Here is a 22636-nt window from a genome sequence, read left to right as displayed (position 1 = left end):
CCTAGTTACATGTAAAAGCAATGTTTGATACTCATTTTTAAAATTTTTGAGCTCCAAATGCTTTCCCTTTCTCCCTCCCCCCAAGCCCATCAGGAAGGCCAACAATTCAACCTAGCTTATACAGTTGTAGTCATGAAAAACATTTTCATAATAATCATTATGTGAAAGAAAATATAAGCCAAAAAAACCACTGGGAAAATAAATTTTAAAAAGTATGCTTCAGTCTTATAGTCAGACACTATCAGTTCTGTCTCTGGGGATAGATAGCATTTTTATCCTAAGTCCTTCAGTGTTGTCTTGGATCATCATATTGCTGAGAATAGCTAAGTCATTCACAGGTGATCAATTTATAATATTGTGATTCTTTCTACATAGTTTCTTTCATTTTGCATCAGCTCATGTGAGTCCAGGTTTTTCTGAGAGCATCTTGTTCATCATATTCCATCATAATCATATACCATAATTTATTCAACCATTCCTCAATTGCTGGGCATCCCTTCAATTTCAATTCTTTATCACCAGAAACAAGCTGCTACAAGTATCCTTATACACATAGGTCCTTTCTCCCTTATTTTTTAATCTCTTTCAGGATACAGACCCAGCATTGGCAATGCTAGGTCAAAGGGTAAGCACAATTCTATAGGCCTTTGGACATAGTTCCAAATGGCTCTACAAAATGATTAAATCAGTTCAAAACTCGCATCAACTGGATTAATGTAAATCATTTTTCCCACATCCCCTTAAAATTTCTCATCTTCCTTTTCTGTCTTATTAGCCAATCCAATAGGTATGAGATAGTACCTCATAATTGTTTTAATTTGCATTTCGTCAATCAATGGTGATAACTTCAGTCTTTTTTTTTAATAAACCCTGTATTTATAACCATGCTAAACATAGATAAACAAGATATTGAACATGTTGTGAGAGAAGACAGATCCAGATGGAAGAAAGAAAACAGGGGGGGAAAATGACATAATATACAAGACAACTTTTACAAATTGAAGATAGGGACAGCTGGGTGGTACAGTGGATAGAGCATTGGCCCTGGAGTCAGGAGGACCTGAGTTCAAATGCAACCTCAGACACTTAATAATTACCTAACTGTGTGACCTTGGGCAAGTCTCTTAACCCCATTGCCTGCCCCCCCCCCAAAAAAAGATTTTATTAAAAAAAATTGAAGATAATAAGCTTTGGACTTCATTTAAACTCTACCTTTTCTTCTCTGGATATGGATGGCATTCTCCATCACAAATCTCCTAAAATTGTCCCTGACTATTGTACTGCTGAAATGAACAAGTCCATCATGGTTGATGGATCATCCCATGTTGTTGTGTGTAAAATGGATAACTTTGATTTTAATGAGTTGAAAGATTCAGTGACCTGTCCAGAGACACACACAACTAGTATGTAATGGTAGTTACCTGATGTGTAGGTAAAAATCTTATTTATATGTGATTTAATTTCCAAAGTAGTTAGGTGTGAGCAGATGGAGGATCCTGGAAGGGCCTATAATCAAAAAGAATTTAGTTCAAATTCAACCTCAGATACTTAGGACCTGTGTGACCCTGGGCAAGTCATTTTATTTTTCTTCAATTTACTCATTTGTAAAATGGTAATAAAAGAATACCTACTTCTCATAGTGGATAAAGCACCAGCCTTGGAGTCAGGAGTACCTGAGTTCAAATCCGGCTTCAGACACTTAATAATTACCTTGCTGTGTGGCCTTGGGCAAGCCACTTAACTCCATTTGCTTTGCAAAAACCTAAAAAAAAATACCTATTTCTCATGGTTGTTGTGAGGATGAAATGAGATAATAATTATAAAGCATTAGTACATAGTTACAATATTTTGTCCTTTGTTTTCAAAAAAGACCATGTTATCAGGGAGGTGATACCATGATAAGCACATGAATTGGATTTGAGTGGGGGAGACTGTGATAAGTCATCAGCCTCACGGTCTCTGGATCCACCTGGGTCTGGTGATCAGATATGAATCAGGATGACTGGAGAGGGCCCCAGATGGGAATCAATCATGGTTAAGTGACTTGCCCAAGGTCACACGCAACTTGTATGGCTCTGGGACCAGATGTGAACTCTGGTCCTTCTGACTCTAAGGCTAATACTCTGGCTGTGTGACTTTGGGCAAGTCACTTAACCCTGTTCACTTCAGTTTCCTCATCTATAAAATGAGCTGGAAAGGAAAATAGCAAACCATTCCACTACCTTTGCCTTGAAAGCCCAATGGGATCAGTCATAAATTACGAGTCAGACAACTGGAAAATGACACAACAAAATTGCTAGAAAATCTGGTCCTTAGTAGACAATATATGAATGCTTATGCCCTTTCCTTCTCCCCAATTAGTTCTGTATTTTAGGTTTCATTGTGCCTGTTTGAGAAAGTTAGCATTTTCTTTAATACATATTTTCTCTTTAATATCAAGAAACTCTGACATCACTTTAAATTTTGTGTGATTTTACCCTGTCCCCCCATTTCTGTTAGCAAGAATTATTTTAAGAAAAGGTAAAAATGTTTATATCCAATCTATTAAGTCAATTTCTCTTTTTAGAAATAATGAGATTTGGACATTATTTCAGATACAAAAACTCATTTCACACTTTCTTTGCAAAATGCCTATTTGTAACTTTTCTCCATGATTCCATGCATATATGGGAAGATATTAAATTACCTTGCATATTTTGTTTTGAACTTTAATGCCTATAGTAGTAATAAAGGAGACTGAAAACAGAATAAATTGTCATTATAGACTTTAATCATTTAGGACACAATATATTAGTTGTGTGCTTTCAAGGTTAAGTTGAGCCTCAATCCAGGATATGAGAGCATAGATGTAAGAGTTGGAGGGGACCTTAGGGGTCAAGTCCTACCCTCTTCTTTTATAAACAAGGAAACTGTGGCCTGGAGAGATCATGGGACTGGGCCAGAATCATACCAGTATCTGAGTCTGAACCTGACTTTCACTGCAGTTATATGCTGCCTCTAAAAATACAAGTTACTTTCTAATGCCTTATTTTCCTCCTACAGTCAGCTGCAACAGATTATGAATTTTGGGGTGGTTTTGTTTTGAAATAAAGGAATTTCATTATAAAAAATTGAGATCTTTCAAAATCTTTTTTAAAGGAAGTAATAATACTGCCTTAATTAGGTTTATATTAAATAATTCATTCATTAATGCTTTCAAGTTGCAGTAAAATTTTGCCAAGTTAGAAATATGGGTAATTTATGTTTGTCAAAATAGAAAATAGCAAGGTTTAGCGTAGTCATCATAGGAACATCATAATGAAATCTTGGTTTTCCTTGACTTTACCAGATCTACTTTATTGAAAATGGTTGACGTTAGATCTGAATTTGTATCTGTTGTATTCAAGTGAGACTTTTTGATGATTTTTCTTAGAGAGTGAAGTTTTTGAATATTAAATATAAGAAACATTCAGTAAAATGTTTATAATTTTTGCCTTTTTCTTTAAATACTTTATTGTCTCTTTGTTTTATTATAATATGACCATTCCTTCCATTAAAGGATCTTTTAAAAAGAACATTTGTCTTTTTCTTTTGGACAGGTGACTCATTTTTCTATCGTTCTGACTGCCAAAGATTTTAACCCTGAGAAATATGCTGCCTTTACTAGGATATTGTGCAGGTCTGTATGAAACCTAAATTTATGATAATCTATAGATATGTAGGAAATTATACTTATTAGCTCTAAAAACCTTAGCAGTAAAGAAGCCAGTTTTAGGGTCATCTCTCACGTTTGTCCCTCAATAATCCTGCTTTGTCCTATTTTTCGGAGAATGTCAGTGATATAAAAACTCTCCCTTTCTCTCTGCTCTCCCTTCTTCCTCTTCACCCCCACTTCCTTTTTAAATAAACACAGAAATAGAGGTAGGATGAAAAAGAGTGCTAGACTTTGAAATAAGGAGTGACCTGAGTTCAAATCCCATGTTACACTTGTATTAACTACATGACTGGAGATGATGGGGGAAGTGGTTGTTGTTTATAAGAACACAAATTTATGAATGTAAAAGGAAGTAGGAGGGAGGAGTCGTCTCAGGGCATAGAATTAAGTCGTTTTGTAGAACTTTCAGGGACCTTAGAGAATTTTCATTTATTTCATCTGCCTAAGCTTAAGTTTATATCATACATGATATAAAATTCAATTAATTCATTCAATTTATGAGGATAAAATTCAACTAAAATAGGTGTTAAATTCTTTAATAAGCCATTGGATAGAACCCAGGACAGATACTGGTTTGTTCTTTGCATGGTTTATCCATGACAAAAGGAAAGTTATTCATTCTTTTTTCCTTTTAGAATGTACTTAAAACATGGGAGTCCAGTTAAAATGATGGAAAGTTATATTGCAGTTCTTACAAAGGGGATATGCCAGAGTGAAGAAAATGGCTCTTTCCTTAGCAAAGATTTTGATGCCCGAAAGGCATACCTTGCAGGTTCCATCAAAGGTAAACAAAATGAAATACTTATTCTACTTATTGTGACTCTTTGACTACATGAATATACCCACATTCATGTATTTCCTGACTTTTGACTCCTAGTAGCTCATAGCCCAGAATCCTTGTCTCTTTTATTTAAAAAAATTTTTTTTAATCTTGCCTTCATTCTATCCAAGGTCTCCTCAGATACCCTAAACCATTATCATTTAGATTCCATTGTCTCTTTCATCTCTATGGTTCTATATCCCACCTAGAGTCTCTATAATCTCCTCCTGCCCTATCTTTTCCACCTAAAGACCTATCCTTGCTTTCCATACTGCAGGACTCTAGAATCACAAAGAGTGGGGTTTAAAACTTAAGGAAATCAGGGAACATGGAAGTCTTTGGTGGCTAAAAATGTTTCCATAGGATTTCTTTTTTTTTTCCTCATTGGTTAATTGGTCATTTTTGTGTGTCTTTTTTTCCTTTTATATATATATATTTTTTAATTTTTTTCCAACTACATGCAAAGATAGTTTTCAACAATCATTTTTTATAAGGATTTGAGTTTCATCTCTTTCTCTCTCTCTCTTCCCCTCCCTCCCTCCCTCCCTCCTCCCTCTGACAGAGAGTAATCTAATTATCTAATTATAGGTTAGACATGTATAACTATATGTTAAATATATTTCCATATTAGTCATGTCTCTCAGGATCAGTCTTAAGCAGAACTTTGAAGTTGATGAAGATTGTTGCTATTCTCTTATCTCTCCTAGATATCTTTTATCTTGCCTTTCTGTGTCCATTGTACCATTCCCTGCCAAAATGGTAATGCTTTGTGTCAAAAGTAGACTGTTTTTCAGAGGTATTAGTATTTTAGAAAGAAATTTTAAGGATCTAATATATTAGTTTTTTAAGACTGAAAGGAATGAAGTTTTGGAAGTGATGTAACAGCCAGTGGAAATAATATTTTTTTCATAGGAGGTGCTGATTTAATACCCTTTCAAAACATACCATATTTGTTTTTGCCTACTCAGGCTAGTCCTATAGTATGGAGTAATTAATTGGACATATCATTATGTTTATCTGCTAATCATGTACACGTGAATGTTTCGATATTTATTTAATTGCAAAATTTCCCTAATTATTAGTTTGAAAAATAGAATAGCTTTTTTTTTAACAAGGATGGTTTTTTCTAGTAAAAATTTTGTTATTTTAATGTAATAAGTATTAATTTTTTTAAAAGATGTAGTATCTCAATTTGGAATGGAAATTGTGATCTTATATACTGCTCTAATGCTAAAGAAGAGAATTGTGGTCTACCACCCTCGAATAGAAGCTGTCCAGGAGTTTACAAGGTATTGTACCCATGATTCAAAATTTTAAACAGATTTGAAGTAGTACTTTCTGAGTATTGTTTGGGGTTTTTTTGCTGTGTTTTTGGTGAATGATTGAAGTTAATACAACATACAGAATAATGTTTGAAAGATTTTTATCAAGACATAGTTGGAAGGGACATTAGAGAGCATAGATTACATTTGTGGTGTTTAAAAAGGCCTGAGATGCATAATTTTTGGGTAATTTATCACTTTATTAATGATGCCTTTTAATAAAAGAATAGTTATTTGGCCATCTTTCTTAGACTAAAAGCCCTCTTGTGGTGGTGGGCTCACATTTTATATGCTCTTAAAAGAGTAGGTATTCTTTAGGGTAAAAATCAACTCTGGTCAAAAATCAATGAGGAAATGAATTTTACAATGAGGGTCTTGGGTACGGGACTTGGATCACCCAAATCTTACTCAAAGGAACATACATCAATTTTCATATCATCTATCTGACAAAAAAAGAGGATCCATGTTTTCCCAGACTTGTCTGAGCAAACACAGTAAGGAGGAATGAACCCATTAGCCCAAACTCAGAATTTCTCTTATTGTCTGATTGATCTTGGCCTGGGTAAATCTCTGCCTAAATTTTCCCACACTTGTTGATTTCTGAATGAGGAAGAAGAAAAGGAGGAAAACCTTGGTTCCAATATAGTAATTAAGTACAAGAGAAAAATAATCATTTCTCACACATTCTTCTTATTTTATAGTTGTGAATAAATTGTGAGTTGGGGGGGGGAAGTAGGATAGCATGATTTAGTGAAAAGAACAGATTTAGAATCAAGTTATTAACATTTGAATCTAAGTTTTGCCACCCCACTAGCTATTTAAATGCCATCAACTTTTCTGAGCTTCAGTTTCCCTGTCTATAAAATGGAGATAATAGTAACACATAAACTTCCTACTTCACATAGTCTCTGAAGAAAATGCTATTTCCTCTAGTAGGCCCTTTGAAGATGCAATTATGTAAAAATAAAACTTTAAAGGTGCAGTTATAAACTTTTTAAATTTCATACTTCGGATGAAAAAACTCACATTTGTGTTTGCCTTAAACATAGATGATGACAGCTTTTTGGTGATCTTAAGCAAATAAAATAGCTTTTAAAGTGATTGCACAAAAGGGATGTATTTTAATACTTCTCCATTTAAAGGGAAATGACGATAATAGAAATCTTCTAAATCCACTGACTTTTGAGAAGAATTTTCAGATGACTTGCATAAGAAGTTATTATTGTTATTATTATACTTAAATTTTTTTAAAGGTTAATTTTAATTCTTCCTTTTGTAGCATTTAAGTTCAAGATTATACCTTATTATTTTTTAAATTAATTTTTTCAGTCAACAAAAATTCACCTTTTTTTCCCCCACTATTGAGAAAGAAAAATAAAACTTTAAAACAGTTAAGCAAGGGCCAACTAGGTGGCATAGTGGATAAAGCACTGGCCCTGGAGTCAGGAGTACCTAGGTTCAAATCCGGTCTCAGACACTTAATAATTACCTAGCTGTGTGGCCTTGGGCAAGCCACTTAACCCCATTTGCCTTGCAAAAAACCTAAGAAAAAAAAACAGTTAAGCAAAACAAATTTCTATTTTGATCATGTCAAAAACATATGTCTTAATTTGTACTTCCATTCCAACAGTCTAAGTAATTGCATTCGCTTTGCATATTTCATCTTGAGTCTTCTGGAGTCGTGGTTAGTCATTGCATTGATCAGAAGTTCCTAACCTAAGTCTTTCAGAATTGTTATCACAATATTGTTATCACTGTAAAATTATTTTCTTATTTCTGTTCACTTGGTTTTGGATCAGTTTATAGACATGTTCCCTGGTCTCTCTGAAATCCTCCCTTTATCATTTCTTATAGAGAAAGTGATATTTCATTTTGTTTATATGCTATAACTCATCCAGCTATTCCCTAATTGATGAGTACCTCTTCAATTTCTAGTTCTTTGTTGCTGTTGCTCAAAGAATAGCCATATATATTTTCATACATCCTTTGAGTTTTTTTTGCTTAAGACTAATTCCTCTTTTGATAAATCCTTTCTCTTATCCTCCTCTTCCTTTTCTTTCCATCCTTTGTCTCTATTCATTGAAATATTTCTGTGTGCATGTGTATTTAGGGATTTTTTTTCTTTTTTAGCCAGTTTAGATTAAATGACTAACTCATCCCCTGCATTCTTCCTTTTAAGTTTAGACATTTTTTGTGTACCCCAATTATATCAGATAATTTTTTTCATCCTATCCTTCCTCTACCTTTTCTCTCCCACTCCTCTCTAATACATTCCTCTTGTCCTTTTTTGTCTATCTTTTTTTCTTCTTTGAAGATCATTAACACATATAGAACCATTCCCAGGCCTTCCATCTGGTGAAACTCTTCCATATGATCCTGTTGATAATAGGGTTTGGAGGGAACACAGATATCATCTCCCTGCATTAGTATGGAAACAGTTATCTTAGTCCCTTATGATTGCCTTTTTGTGCTTAAGTCCTGTGTATTGACTTTCAGTCAGACAGTCAAGCTATAGGCCAGGCACTGTGCTTCATGCTAGGAATCCAAAAAGAGTCAAAAGATAGCCTCTACCTTTAGGAAGATCACAAGTTAGTCGTAGAGACCACAAGCAAACAGTTCTATACAAGCTATCTATATAGGAGAAAAATGAAATAACTGAAAGGACAGCAGTAGAACTCTTGTCTTTTCATCAGGAGTTCTTGGAAGTCCTACATGTCATTAAAAGTTCATTTTCCTCCCACCCAGGATTATACTCATTTTTCTTTCTTCTTCTTCTTCTTCTTTTTGCAAGGCAAATGGGGTTAAGTGGCTCGCCCAAGGCCACACAGCTAGGTAATTTTTAAGTGTCTGAGACTGGATTTGAACCCAGGTACTCCTGACTCCAAGGCTGGTGCTTTATCTACTACACCACCTAGCCGCCCCTATACTCATTTTTCTTAGATAAATTATTCTTGCCTGTAAGTCTATACCCTTTGACTTCTGTATACATTCTGGACTCTTATTTGATTCTGAAACTTTGAATTTGGGTTATGGACATTTTCATATTGGCGTTTCTTCCAGAAAATGATTAGTGGATTCTTTCTATTTTGACTTTGCCCTCTGGTTCTAAGAGATCTTGAGCAATTTTTTTTCTCTTAAGATTTTACAAAATAAATTACAAATACATTACAAAGATAATGATAATTATTGCTTTTACAAAATATAATGTCTAGGGGTTTTTTTTGGTCATAGTTTTCAAATAGTCTGGTGATTCTTAATTTTTTTCTACTCAGTTGTTTCTCAAGTCAAATCATTTTTACTCTTGAGATGATACCCTTATGTTTTCTTTAATTTTTTTAGTATTTAAAGTTGATATTTAAAATATATATATTATATATATTTCTTTTTGTCTTATAGAATCATTAACTTTGATTTGGTTCATTCTGATTTTTAGGAATATGTTGCTTGGAGGAAACTTTTTAACCTCTTGCCCAAACTGTCAGTTCCCTTTCCAATTCTTTCTTCAATGGATCTTTTTCAGTTTTTCCCCTTCTAACATTCTCATTTGTTTATAAAAACATTTTAAAATTCTTGCTTTATCTCTTTTAGGAATTCTATTTGTTTTTTTGTTTGTTTGTTTGTTTGTTTGTTTTTAGGTTTTTGCTAGGCAAATGGGGTTAAGTAATTTGCCCAAGGCCACACAGCTAGGTAATTATTAAGTGTCTGAGGTCAGATTTGTACCCAGGTACTCCTGACTCCAGGGCTGGTGCTCTATACTGCACCACCTAGCCTCCCCTAGGAATTCTATTTGAACTTTTAGTTTTCAAAATGTTTTTCTTTGGGGCTTTGCTTATAGATATTTTGAAATAATTTTCTTCTACATTTGTGTCAAACTTCTTTCCATCATCATAAATCTTCATAGTGGACTTCTTTTTTTGTTTGTTCATTCTTCTGACCTACTTCCTGACTTCAGACTTGATGTTAGGGCTGTGCATTTCTGAAGGAATGTTTGGGCTGCTCCTGCTTTTTGTATTATTCAGTTCAAGGATCTCAGGGACAGCTCCATCTGGGGGGTCCTGCAGGTTTTTGATGCTCCCAGATGTTCTGCTCCAGAGCACAGTCTAATTTCTATCCTCCTGGTCTGGACACTACAAGCTGCTGACCTGGGTTCGAGTCTTAGCAGCATACCACCGGTCTTGCTTCTGTGGTTTTTGCCACTTTCAGCCAGTTGGAGAGCTTTACTGTTTCAGTCATAACTGCAGGGCTTCCTTTGGTCTGAGAGTCCCAATCTGGTTTTGTGACTGCAGGTTTCAGGCTATGTTAAAGGATAAAACAGAGACTTTGCTTTACTTTTTGGATCCAGAACCACATAGCTGCTCTTTATTTCTGAACTTGCTTCTTGCTCCAGTATCTAGCCTAGTACCCTCAACCACATCCAATGAGCAGCCCAGCCCAGCTTTCTGCTGTTCTTGTACTATATACAAGGTTGCACTTTACCTAAATGGATTTGGAACTACTTATTATCCTTGTGTCCAGTCTTTCTCTGTGCTGGAATATTCTGTGAGAATGTTCCCCAGGGTCTCCATACCTCTCTGACTCCCCATAGGCTACCTAGGCTTGAAAACTCTGATTTTATTTTTCCTTGTATTTTCTAATCAGAACTCAGACTTGCTACATTTTCTAGATCTGTTTGGAGGACTTGTGGGGTTGGGACCTCTGCTATAATTCTTCCTGCTACTCTGCCATCTCTTGCCTCTGCCTCCACATTCTTTTATTTTTTTAAAAGACAGGCCATAATAAACAAAATATACTATGTTACTCTATTAAGATTTTACTACAAAAATGAAAATTCAACTTGAGTTACCTATAGCAAATCTGATTGAACAGAGAAGTTTGAAATTTTATGTGATTTTAATTAGAGGCAGAGGAGGAGGCAGGTGAACTAAGTTCTGGTCTCACCTTGTCCATTTAACATTATTCAGTAAATATTTTTTTCTAGTTATGTGTCAGCATTCATTTCTGTAAAGTTTTCTCCCTCCCCCCCACATAAGGTAGCAAGTAAACTATCTCTGTCTATATAGGTTATATATATATACAGTCATGTTTATATATAGGGACAGCTGAGTGATGCAGTGGATAGGGCACTGGCTTTGGAGTTGGGAGAACAGGAGTTTGAATGCAACCACAGACACTTGTCTCTACTAGCTGTGTGACCTTGGGCAAGTCACTTAACCCTGATTACCTTGCATCCAGGGACATCTGGTTGTCTTAATTCACATCTAGTCACTGGATCCTGATGTCTCTGGAGGAGAAAGTGAGGCTGGTGACTTAACACAGCACCCCCTCACTCAAATCCAATTCATGTACTTGTCATGACATCAACTCCCTGATGTCATGGTCTCCTCGAGAACAAAGGACAAGTATCATCATCATCATCATTTCCATTTTAGTCATAGGCAGATATTTATTAAGTACCATACCAAAGAGCCCTATTTAGGTCCTGGGCTGGGGGTGGTGTGCAGAGTTTAGATAAGACCTATTTCTTTCCCTGATGAGGTTTAAAATATGGTGGGGGGAAAGTGGAGTAAAGCACCAAAACAGATAGCTATGATGTTAATATTAAATGAGGTGCATATTTTTGTTGTTGTTGTTGTTCAGTTTATGACCCCATTGGGGTTTTCTTAACAAAGATACTAGAGTGGTTTGCCATTTTTTTCTCCAGTTCATTTTACAGAGGAAGAAACTGAGGCATACAGGGCTACGTGACTTATCCAGGATCATACAAGTAGCTTAGACCAGATTTGAATTCTGGAAGGGGAGCTTTTCTGACTCCAGGCCTAGCACTCTATCCATCGCAGCACCTGGCTGCCCTGAAGTGGTACCATATATTTTTAGTATATTTTGGGTTAAGGGGAAATTGTGGAGCTGGAGAATCAATTACATTCCAGATACAAGAATTAGAGTCTCTGAGAGCCTAGGGTCTATATGGGGGGGATAGGGGGTGGAGCAGGGGCAATAAGAACAATCTTGTCACTTAGAGTAGAATCATGATGTCAAGTAATTTGAAATCAAACCAAGGGGACATTGGACCTAATCATGCTGTGCCTTTAATAGGAATTTTTATTTTGCTTTGTATTTGTAAATTTATTGTTTTACTATCTCTAATGCTCATCAATGGACCTGACACATAGTTGGTACTTAATAAATGTTGATTAATTAATTGATTTTCATTGTTGTCACCCTGTATTTTCTTTATCATTTGCCTTATCATGTATTTAGCAGATTTTATATCTAATTGGTTGGTTCTTTTTTTGTTGGATTTTGGAATTTTTTGGCAGTTTCTATTTTTTGCAAGGCAGTGGAGTTAAGTAACTTGCCCAAGGTCACACAGCTAAGTGATTATTGAGTTTCTGAGGTCAAATTTGAACCCAGGGCCTCCTGACTCCCAAGCTATTATTCTATCCACTGTGCCACCTAGCTGCCTTGATTTCCTCTATCATATGAGTGCTGCTTTTCACCTGTTTGCAGTTTGTGTTCTTAAATTGACTCCAGGATATTGTGTTGGTGGAGTGATACAGGTCCTTCACAGAATAGTCAAAGTAATCTGTATTCTACCCCAAACCTAAGACATTTTAATAAATGTAAGAACGCAAATTTTGTTGTCCTTAAGGGACATTTCCTCAGCAAAGCAACATTTCCCTCTATTTTTTTATAACTCTTTGTCTTCATTTCTTTTTTTTAACCCAATTTCACATTCTATTTTGTATTATACTTTTTTTAGATCTTAACCCACTTTGAAGTCCTTTGAGGGCTAGGGTTATGTTATGTATTTTTCCAGGGCCTTCTTAACATTTGTTAAATTTGGTCCCTTCAAGTCATTTGAGTATTTTTATACTGTACTTAATTTTTAAAATCTAGTAATTTCAAAAATTTTTTAAGACTCATGCAAGTTGTATGTGAATGTATTAGGCCTATTCTCAGTATTACTGACTGATGGAGATTTTTTCCCCACTATTTCTTTAAAAGCAAAGTTATAGCACAAAAAAAAAGAACAAAAAAACTTGTCATTCTACCACTTTTATCCCCTTTATAAATGAAATTGACTTCGGATATGAAGTTGATACTATTGTCCTTTGATCTTGTTCTTATGAGTTATTCTAATTGATGATCATTCACTAGTGAGTGAGAAAGGTGAGAAAAGGGAGGGAATTGGAAATGGTACTTAATTAAGGGAGCAGCCTGAGTCTGCAGCAGAGGCTCATAAAGGAATTGAACCTGCAACTGTGACCTCATTTGTATTATATTCTTGGTTTGTTGTTGTTTTCTTTCAAGGGGGGCAATGGAGTTAAGTGACTTGCCCAAGGTCACACATCTAGGTAATTATTATGTGTCTGAGATCAGATTTGAACCTCAGGTCCACCTGACTCCAGGACTGGTACTCTAGCTACTGCACCACTTAGCCACCTCATAGTACCATACTGTTACTGAGTTTAGTTACTAAATGAAAGACTTAAAATGTTATGGTTTTTGAATGATAAAAAGGCTAAATGTTTTATTTTTTTTTAATTGAATTGAATTTTTTTAGTTTTTTGCAAGGCAAATGGGGCTAAGTGGCTTGCCCAAGGCCATACAGCTAGGTGATTATTAAGTGTCTGAGACCGGATTTGAACCCAGGTACTCCTGACTCCAGAGCCGGTGCTTTATCCACTGCAACACCTAGCCACCCGAAGACTAAATGTTGTAAAACAAATATTTTAATTTATAGAACAGAAGAAACATTGCTCCAAAGATATAAAGAGAGAGTTGGTCTAGATGATGTGTTTTTATAATATAATCCCTAAGGACTCTTCCAGATCTTCTTTCTGGTTGTATCAGGGTTTTTAATTAATTTATTATCTGAACTCTTGATTTGATTCCTATAGGACTCTACCAGCCTTGGTATGGCATCGACAAGACTGGTCAATTCTTCATTCATATGTGCACCTTAATACTGATGAATTGGAAGCACTGAAGCTTTGCACAGGTAGCAGTAATGTTTACAGTGATAAGAAAAATGTTTAGACTAGAATCAAGGGATTATAACATAGAGTGTCATTTATTTCTTGTTTAGTTAAGGATTTTTGGTTTGTGGGTGAAAATTTTTTCAGAGACTGTTTAGTTCCTTTGTCATTATTATTATTTTTGTTTTGACCAAATTTAAAAGATTCCCTGTATATTTGCTTTAGGTTATTCTGTAGTCTTTATATTTCTTGTCATATTCTTTTTTTCGAGAAAAGAACTAAACTTTATCTTTAAGATAGGATTGTTATTAGGCATGTATGCCTATCATAACTACATCCTTGCATGCCTTAGGATTGTTATTATTATATAATTATATATTATATATATTATATTTTATATAATAACTTGCATTTATAAAGACTTGAAGGTTTACAAAGTTCCTTTCTCACAGCAGTCATATGAAGTAGACATTTCAACATGTTTCTGTGGTTCTAGTGGCTTCTACCCCTCCCCCAACATGTGATTTCATCAGAGTATGGAATTTCTAGTTAGGAAATACCTACTCCCAATTCAAACCTACAGTCTTGTAATTTCTAGTCTTAAAGAGGGGCCTGGAGAGGTTATGACTTACCCCAGTTTATACTGCTAATATGTTTCAGAAGCATGACCTATACCCAGCCCATTTGGACTCTGAGGCTAACCCTTTGTCCACCCTGTCACATTCTGTGTTCTGGTGATTCTCCACATCAAATCATGCTAGATGACTAAAAGGGGGAAAGAAATTGGATTTCAGAATCCAAAAGCCTGCTAATATTTAGGGTAGCTAGTTAAAAAGACTTTCTCCAAGGTATCTAAGCATTTTCAGTTTTCAAAAAAATAGCTGCCCATCAGAAGAGAAATTTCAAAACAAACCAAAAAAACCTTGTTTTTTTCCCCTACTGAAATAATTGATATGAATAGCTGTGCATTATTATTATTATTATTATTATTATTATTATTATTATTATTATTATTATTATTTTGCAAGGCAATGGGGTTAAATAGCTTGCCCAAGGCCACACAGCTAGGTAATTATTAAGTGTCTGAGGCCAGATTTGAACTCAGGTACTCCTGACTCCAGGGCTAGTGCTCTATCCACTGTACCACCTAGCCACCCCGTGCATTATTTTTTAATTGTTTTTTAATTGCATTTTATTTTACCTTCTCAAAGTTCCTTCTTCTTTCCCTTATCCCTGAGAGCAAGAAAAACAAACCCCCATTTACAAACAAGCAAAACAAATTCTCATCTTGACTTTGTCCAAAAAAAAGTCTCAATATGCACATTGAATTCATTACTTCTTTTAGGAGGTAGGCAGCATGTTTCTTCATGAGTTCTTTGAAATTGTGATGAAATCTTGATAATCAGAATCCCTAAATCTTTCAAAGTAGTTCATCTTTACAATACTCTTATCACTTTACAAGTTGTTCCCTCTTCACTCTGGATCAGTTGATATTAGTGTTCCCAGGTTTCTCTGTAACTATGCTTTTCATCATTTCTTAGAATAATTCAGTCATTCCCCAGTTGATGAGTACTCCCTCAAATTTCTATTCTTTGCCACCACAAAAAGAGCACCTATAAATATTTTCATTTATATATGTCCTTTTCCTCTTTCTTTGGGGATAGAAACTCTATAGAGGTATTCCTGGTCAATATAGGTATGCAGTTTAACATCTCTTTGAGCATAGTTCCAAATTGAATAACTGTGAATTAGGGGAACTTCTCTTTAAGTTCCTCTAGTGGTCCTTAACTAAATCCTGAAGTTGGAAGAATTTGAGTTGTGTGAATTTGTGAAAGCAGGGTGGGTCATTCTTACTATGATTTCCATAGTGAATAAAGCATTTTAGTGTAGCAGTGCTAAGATTTTGGACATGTTTCTTTTGAATTGTTCATAAACAGACTCTTCTCCCTGCCTATCTCCATTAATCTTGATCTTTTTTGCACAGGTTATATTGCTGGATTTGTGGACTCTGAGGTGAGCAACAGACCTGATCTTTATGATGTATTTGTGAATCTGGCAGATAGTGAGATTACAGTTTCTCAACCTGCAAAAGGTTAGTTTTTTTGTTTTGTAACTTTGTTAACATAGTATATATGCCAAGAACAACTGTATCTTTCAGGTTGAGTCTTCAGGAAACTATTTCAGGAACTGCATGACCTGTTTTGTAGGCATATATAATATATTATGTATCTAACTAATAACTGCTGCTAGGCCCAATGTGCTGGTGTGCCTTGCCCTCTTATTCTCTACTGTCCTCAGCTCTAGATGGTGGCAAATTCTCTGTATAGATTCTAGTCCTGACCTCTCATGAGAGGGATTACAAAACATTTCATCAGTGTTTGGCTCTTCATACTCTGATGGAAAGTTTATTTAAGGCTATTTTTGGGCTCTTGTCTAACATTTCCCCAAAGAGGGGACTAGAAAGGTACTCAGTGTATGATATAAAACAAGTTTTTTATTCTTATATAGAAAAGAAATGCAAAATGAGCTCACATCAACTCGTCTTAATAGAAAGATTTAAAATACGATTTGGTAACTTGGATCTATTGTCATACTCAGTGAGCATTGACAGAATCTTAAATGAGTGGTAGTGGTACCTGCTGTTGAACTCTGTTGGCAGGTTGAGACTTAAAATCATGAAAACACAATTCAGTTGCTAGGTCTATGGATTAGGCAGTTCCCATTTCATCCTGAGTCTTCCCTAGCCCCATCATGTTAGGTTCTTCTGGCATCCAGGTCAGCATGGGGCTCATCCAACTAGATGTCATTTTTTTTTAAGAGTGCTGTGGTAGTTACCAAGGACTTCTTCCAAAGCACAGTTGGTAACCACTGATGACTGAAAAATCACCAGGCCATCCAAGGTTGCCTGAAAGTTGGGATGTGGCCATCTCAAATACTGTCTGTGATCAGGTAAAGGAACACACAGTAGCCAGAGGCCCAGGCTTAAGCTCACTGTACTAAGTTCCCCTTCTTTGAATTCTTCTTGGAAGCTATCAACTTGATGACAGGGTTGGGAAGGGCCAGCCTGCCCTCATTGGCCATGGGAAGACCTAGAGTTTCAGGATGCTGACATAGAACATGTGTTGGGAGTTAGCTGGCAAACAGCTCTCTGGATTCTTAGTATAACAACTGGTTAGATGTCCAAGATATTTCTTCAGTAATGTAACCTACTTAGTAGGATGATACTGGTGGTACCCAAAGAGTGTACTTGCAAGAAACCTGAGATTAAACAGTCTTCCCTTAAAATGATAAATTCAGGCTTATCAAATTTTCTGGTTACCTGAAAATTAAGTAGAAACATCTAATAAGATAAAGGTTTTGGGTTGGAGGGTTTTGGTTGAAGTTTTACTCTGGCAATTTCTAGGCATGAGAATCACATCTTATGTTCTTGAAAAATCTTGGTTAGTTGAAAATGAGAAAAAATTTGAGACCATTTGAGTTGCTGAAAAATAGCACTCAAAATTGTCCCATTTGCTTGCAGTTATCTGGTTCTATGAATGTTATCCCAGTCAGAATCAACAGAACCATATTTTGTTATCACTATATTTGGAATGAAATACTAGAGTTTCATATTGAGAAGACAAGAATGTGTATAACTGAACTAGTTCCTGTTGATGGTTACCTCCTGTTTTTAGTGGGCTTTTGTGCATTAATGGCACAGTATAAGCTTTGCAATATAAGAAAAAATGTGTCTTTCTTAACATTCTTGCCAGGAAAACATGTTTTAGCAGTAAAAACTATGTTTATAAAGTAATAACTGATTGCAGAAGGAGAGTATCTCATTGATTTAGAACCATCTCCCTGTAGTAGTATATGAGTATGTATATTTGGTTTTATTTGGTTTTATTTTGGTTTTGGTGTAATTTGGTTTTATTTTAAGAAGCAGAAATAAAAGGGACTTTTATACTTAGAGCAAGCATGTTTTTTTCTTTAATTTTACATGTGAAGTTATATAAAGCATTTTCATATTATCAAAGTTAGTCTACTCGGTCTACTCTCCAAGTTCATCAGTTCTGAGACAATTCCAAAAGACTTAGGATGAAAAATGATCTCCAGTGCCAGAGACAGAACTGATGAACTAATAGAACTAAGTTTTTCACAGTTGATCTCCCATATAGTTTTTTTAAAATTTTATTTATTTAAGGCAGTGGGGTTAAGTGACTAGGCAGTTTTCAAGTGTCTGAGGTCAAATTTGAACTCAGGTCCAGGGCTGGTGCTCTATCTACTGCTTTACTTAGTTGCCTCCTTCCATATAGGTTTTTTTTTTTTTTTTTAGGTTTTTGCAAGGCAAATGGGGTTAAGTGGCTTGCCCAAGGCCACACAGCTAGGTAATTTGAACCCAGGTACTCCTAACTCCAAGGCTGGTGCTTTATCCACTGCCACCTAGCCGCCCCACTTCCATATAGTTTTGCTGTTACTGTATATAGTGGTCTCCTGGTTCTGCTCAATTCATTATGCATCAGTTCATATAAGATTTCCCAGGATGGAATCATACTGCTTATCATTTCTTATATACAAATAGTATTCTATCATAATCATATACCACAGGTGATAGACACCTTCTCAATTTTCTTTCTTTTTTTTTTAAGGCTTTTTTTTTGCAAGGCAAACGGGGTTAAGTGGCTTGCCCAAGGCCACACAGCTAGGTAATTATTAAGTGTCTGAGACCGGATTTGAACCCAGGTAATCCTGACTCCAAGGCCGGTGCTTTATCCACTACGCCACCTAGCCACCCCCATCTTCTCAATTTTCATTTCTTTGATACTACAAAAATAGCTACTATAAATAATTTTGTACAATATAGGTCCCTTCCATTTTACTTTGATCTCTTTGCAATACAGCTCTAGCTCTAGTTGTAACAGAATTGCAGGATCAAAGGACGTGCACAATTTTATGGCCCTTTGTGCATAATTCCACATTGTTCTCCAGAATGTTTGGACTAGTTTACAACTCCACTAACTGTGCTTTAGGGTACCTATTTTTCCACAGCCTTTCCTTTTCTTTCTTGTTAACTAATCTGCTTAGGTGAGATATTATCTCAGAATTGTTTTAATTCTTGAATTAGTAATGATTTAGAGAATTTTTTTTTTTGTTTTTAGATTTTTCAAGACAATGGGGTTAAGCTGCTTGCCCAAGGCCACAAGGCTAGGTAATTACTGAGTGTCTGAGGTCACATTTGAACCCAGGTACTTCTGACTCCAAGGCCGGTGCTCCATCCACTGCACCACCTAGCTGCCCCTAGCGAATTTTTTAATGTGAATATTGATATCTTTGATTTTTTTCTTCTGAAAACTGCTTGTTTCCTTTGAAAACTTATCTATAGAGAAATGACTTGTTATAAATTTGACTCCGTTTCATAGTTGAAAAATGAAGACTTTATCAGAAAATGAAAGACTTTATCAGACTTTATCTTGCCATCAATTTTTTCCTCCAGCTTCTCACTTGTCTTCTGACATTGGTTTTGTTTGTGTAAAAACTTTTCAATTTCGTGTAATCAAAATTATCCAGTTAATTTCCTGTGATTCTCTCTCTTCTTTGGTCATAAACTCTTATCTTACTGTAGATCTGATAGGTAAATTTTTCCATACTCCTCTAATTTACTTAGGATATCATTCTTTATGTCTAAATCATGTATCTGTTTTTACTTACCTTGGTATATGGTGTGAGACAGTGGTCTGTGCCTAGTTTCTTTCAAACCACTTTCCAGTTTTCCAAGCAACTTTTTGCCAAATGTTTTGCCAAAATTTAGATCTTTGGTTTTATCAAACACTAGATTACTATCATCATTTACTACTATGTATTGTGTACTTGATCTATTCCACTGATCCACCACTCTATTTCTTAGCTAGTATCCAATTAGTTTCATGATTACCATTTTCTAATGTAGTTTAAAATCTTGGTATTGTAAGACTCCCTTCCTTCACATTTTTTTTCATTGATTCTCTTGATGTTCTTGATCTTTTTTTCTATCAGATGATTTCTTTTATTGTTTTTCTGGGTCTATAAAATAATTCTTTGATAGTTTGACTGGTATGGCACTGAATAAATAAATTCAGTTAGAATTGTCATTTTTATTATATTAACCCAGTCTACTCATGAGTAGTCAATAAATATTTCTCCAGATATTTAAATGCTTTTATTTTTGTGAAAAGTGTTTTATGATTATATTCATATAAACTGAGGAATTGTTGCAAGCACATTTTTTATTTTTATTTTTATTTTTTTTATTATTTTTAGGTTTTTGCAAGGCAGTGGGGTTAAGTGGCTTGTCCAAAGGCCACACAGCTAGGTAATTAAGTGTTTGAGGCCTGATTTGAACTCAAGTATTCCTGACTCCAGGGCCAATGCTCTATCCACTACGCCACCTAGCCGCCCCACAAGCACATTTTTAAAGAGCAGCTAATTTGTATTTTGTTTTTCCTTTCATTTTGACATGGAGTACATATCTTATTGTTTTTCCTATGATAGTAAAAGTCTTTGTGGATGTTATTTGTGTTTTGAAAGTTTTCTTAACTATTTGTTATGTTTGTAGACATAAGGGATAGCTGTTTCCCTTATGTCTTCAAACATAACAAGTAATTAAGGAATCATATTCTGCAAATTTCCAAATCTCCACCTGACATTGAAATTCTTCATATGTCACAGAAGCCATGACAATGGGGAAACTACACAAAGAAATCGGTCAGCTAATTGTTCAATCTGCAGAAGATCCAGAAAAGTCTGACAGTCAAGTGATTAAGGTAATTCTCTGATTCTCTAAGTCACTCAATGCACAGACATTTTAAAATTGTTTCTGATATGCTGGGCAGTGAAGAGGCAAAGGAGGAGGAGGAGGAGGAAGAAGAGGGAATATCAAGGGCAAGAGTTTGGGTAACACTGACAAATGCTGCAGACTGTAAAGGAGGATATGGTTGAGAGAAGGCCATTCAATTTGGGATTTAACAAAAGGTCATTGGTAATTTGGAGGGTGTCTTTTCAGAGGAATGATGTGGTTGGAAGCTGTGCTGGAGGGCGTTTAGGAGGGGAAGTGGAGGCTCTGCAAGTGTATGGCCTTGTGGGTGGGCTTTATTGGAAGGCAGAAGGTGGGGAAATGCAGTGATGAGGATTTCTGAGAATGGTGGAGATCATGTAGTCTGGAATAAAGGACGAAATAGTAAGAAATGATGTCAGGGATTGTGAGGTGAAGGTTTAGACAGGTGAAAAGAGGAGAAAAATGTAGTTCTGAGGAGTCTTGATTTTTTTTTTCCTTCCAGCAAAGAATGATGCAAAGACCTCAAGTGGGAGAGTTAGGGGGAGGGGATATTGTTTGAGGAGAGCTGAAAAGAAGTTTAGAACAGCCATTGTGGAGAGAAGAATAGGGAAAATAGTCAACATTTATTGTAAATGTTTGCTATTTGAGAAGCACTGTGCTCATTATTGAAGATTCAAACAATAGCAAACTCATGGTCCTATCTTCAAGGAGCTCACATTCTAATGGGGGACACAGTGCAACAATTGTACATATAAGATAGGTAGTGGAAGAGGAAGGCAATCTCAGAGGGAAGGCTCTAGCAGAGGTGACAGAGAGCTTGTGAAAGGCTTCTTGCAAAAGCCAGCATTTGAACTGAGTCTGGAAGGAAATCAGGAGAGAGAGAGAGAGAGAGATGAAGAAGGAGAGTATCTCAGGCATGAGGGAAAGGCAGGGGCTGGGAGGTGGAGTGTTTGTTCAAGGAGTGCAAGAAAGCCTACAGGCCTGGTCATAAAGCATATGAATAGTGAAGAGACCACAAGGTGAAGGACTTCAGAAGTTAAAGGAAGATTCTGTATTTGATACAGGAAATAATTGGGAGCCAGTGGAGTTCAGTGAGGAAAGCAGTGACCTGGCCAGCCTTTGTTTCAGGAAAAAAACACTTAGTTATCTGTGATGAGGATGGGTGAGAGTGGGGAGAGACCTAATATGTAAAGCAATGGAAATATGTCCCAGGGCAATAGCTCTGCAACTAGATAGGAAAAAAGGGACATACAGAAGAGGTACGCTGTGATGGAAGAAGCGAGGAGACTAGGCTTATTAATTTATTGATTTATAGGGTATGTGTGATGAGTTGGGGATAAGATTCAAGTTTTGATTTTGGGTGGCTAGGAGGATGATGGTGCTTCCCTCCACATTAATAAGGAAGCTCAGAATTGGAAATTGTAGGGATGTCCCTCAATTGAGGAACGACTAAACAAATTGTAGTATATGTTCACAGTGTAATGTTGAGCTAGATGATTCTAGAAAATCATGGAAAGGCCTGCACGAAATAATGAAAGGCAAAATGGGCAGAACCAAGAGAATGTTGTATACAGTCACAGTAATGTTATTTTGAGAATAAACAACTTTGAGTGACCAAGTCATTAATTGCAACATGAGAACTTTGTTGTATATTTAAAAGGAATAGCAATTTGTTTATAATACATCTGTAGTTTCAGGTGTAATCTTCTTTTTCTGTATTCTACTTTGTTGTGGAAATGCTTGTTTTATTTCTTATGTTTAGAATTTAAAAAAAGATATTCATAAAAGGGGAATTTTTTGAGGGAGAATTGCAATTAAGGCCTGCTACTTTAAAGCATCTTGAAATTGTATTGTCCACTCTTTTAACATTATTAATTAGTACTTTGTAAATATGACATTAAGCACAACATCATTAAAAAGAACCAGTTCCATAGGTAACTTGCTTTGGGCAGTTGATACAAGGGTGTTTAAAAGTGATGGTTCATGGGCGGCTAAGTGGTGTATTGGATAAAGCACTGGCCCTGGAGTCAG

The 22636-nt window shown here is 35.7% G+C and overlaps 1 protein-coding gene across 2 annotated transcripts in view; it reads left to right on the top strand.

Annotated features, from left to right (window-relative positions):
• The window catches only part of DENND10 (DENN domain containing 10), a 29518-nt gene that overhangs the window by 3101 nt on the left and 3781 nt on the right, over positions 1–22636 (top strand). The window contains exons 3-8 of one of the 2 annotated variants that reach the window (XM_074233544.1): positions 3579–3658; positions 4330–4478; positions 5692–5803; positions 13738–13841; positions 15800–15907; positions 20500–20594. In XM_074233544.1, the coding sequence (XP_074089645.1) occupies positions 3579–3658; positions 4330–4478; positions 5692–5803; positions 13738–13841; positions 15800–15907; positions 20500–20594 (648 nt within the window). The remainder of the gene's footprint in view (positions 1–3578; positions 3659–4329; positions 4479–5691; positions 5804–13737; positions 13842–15799; positions 15908–20499; positions 20595–22636) is intronic. The other variant, XM_074233545.1, reaches the window with a different exon arrangement.

The sequence above is a fragment of the Macrotis lagotis genome, chromosome 4, assembly GCF_037893015.1.
Source record: "Macrotis lagotis isolate mMagLag1 chromosome 4, bilby.v1.9.chrom.fasta, whole genome shotgun sequence".
Classification (NCBI taxonomy): Eukaryota; Metazoa; Chordata; class Mammalia; order Peramelemorphia; family Peramelidae; genus Macrotis; species Macrotis lagotis.
This window is presented reverse-complemented; position numbering and strand designations above follow the sequence as displayed.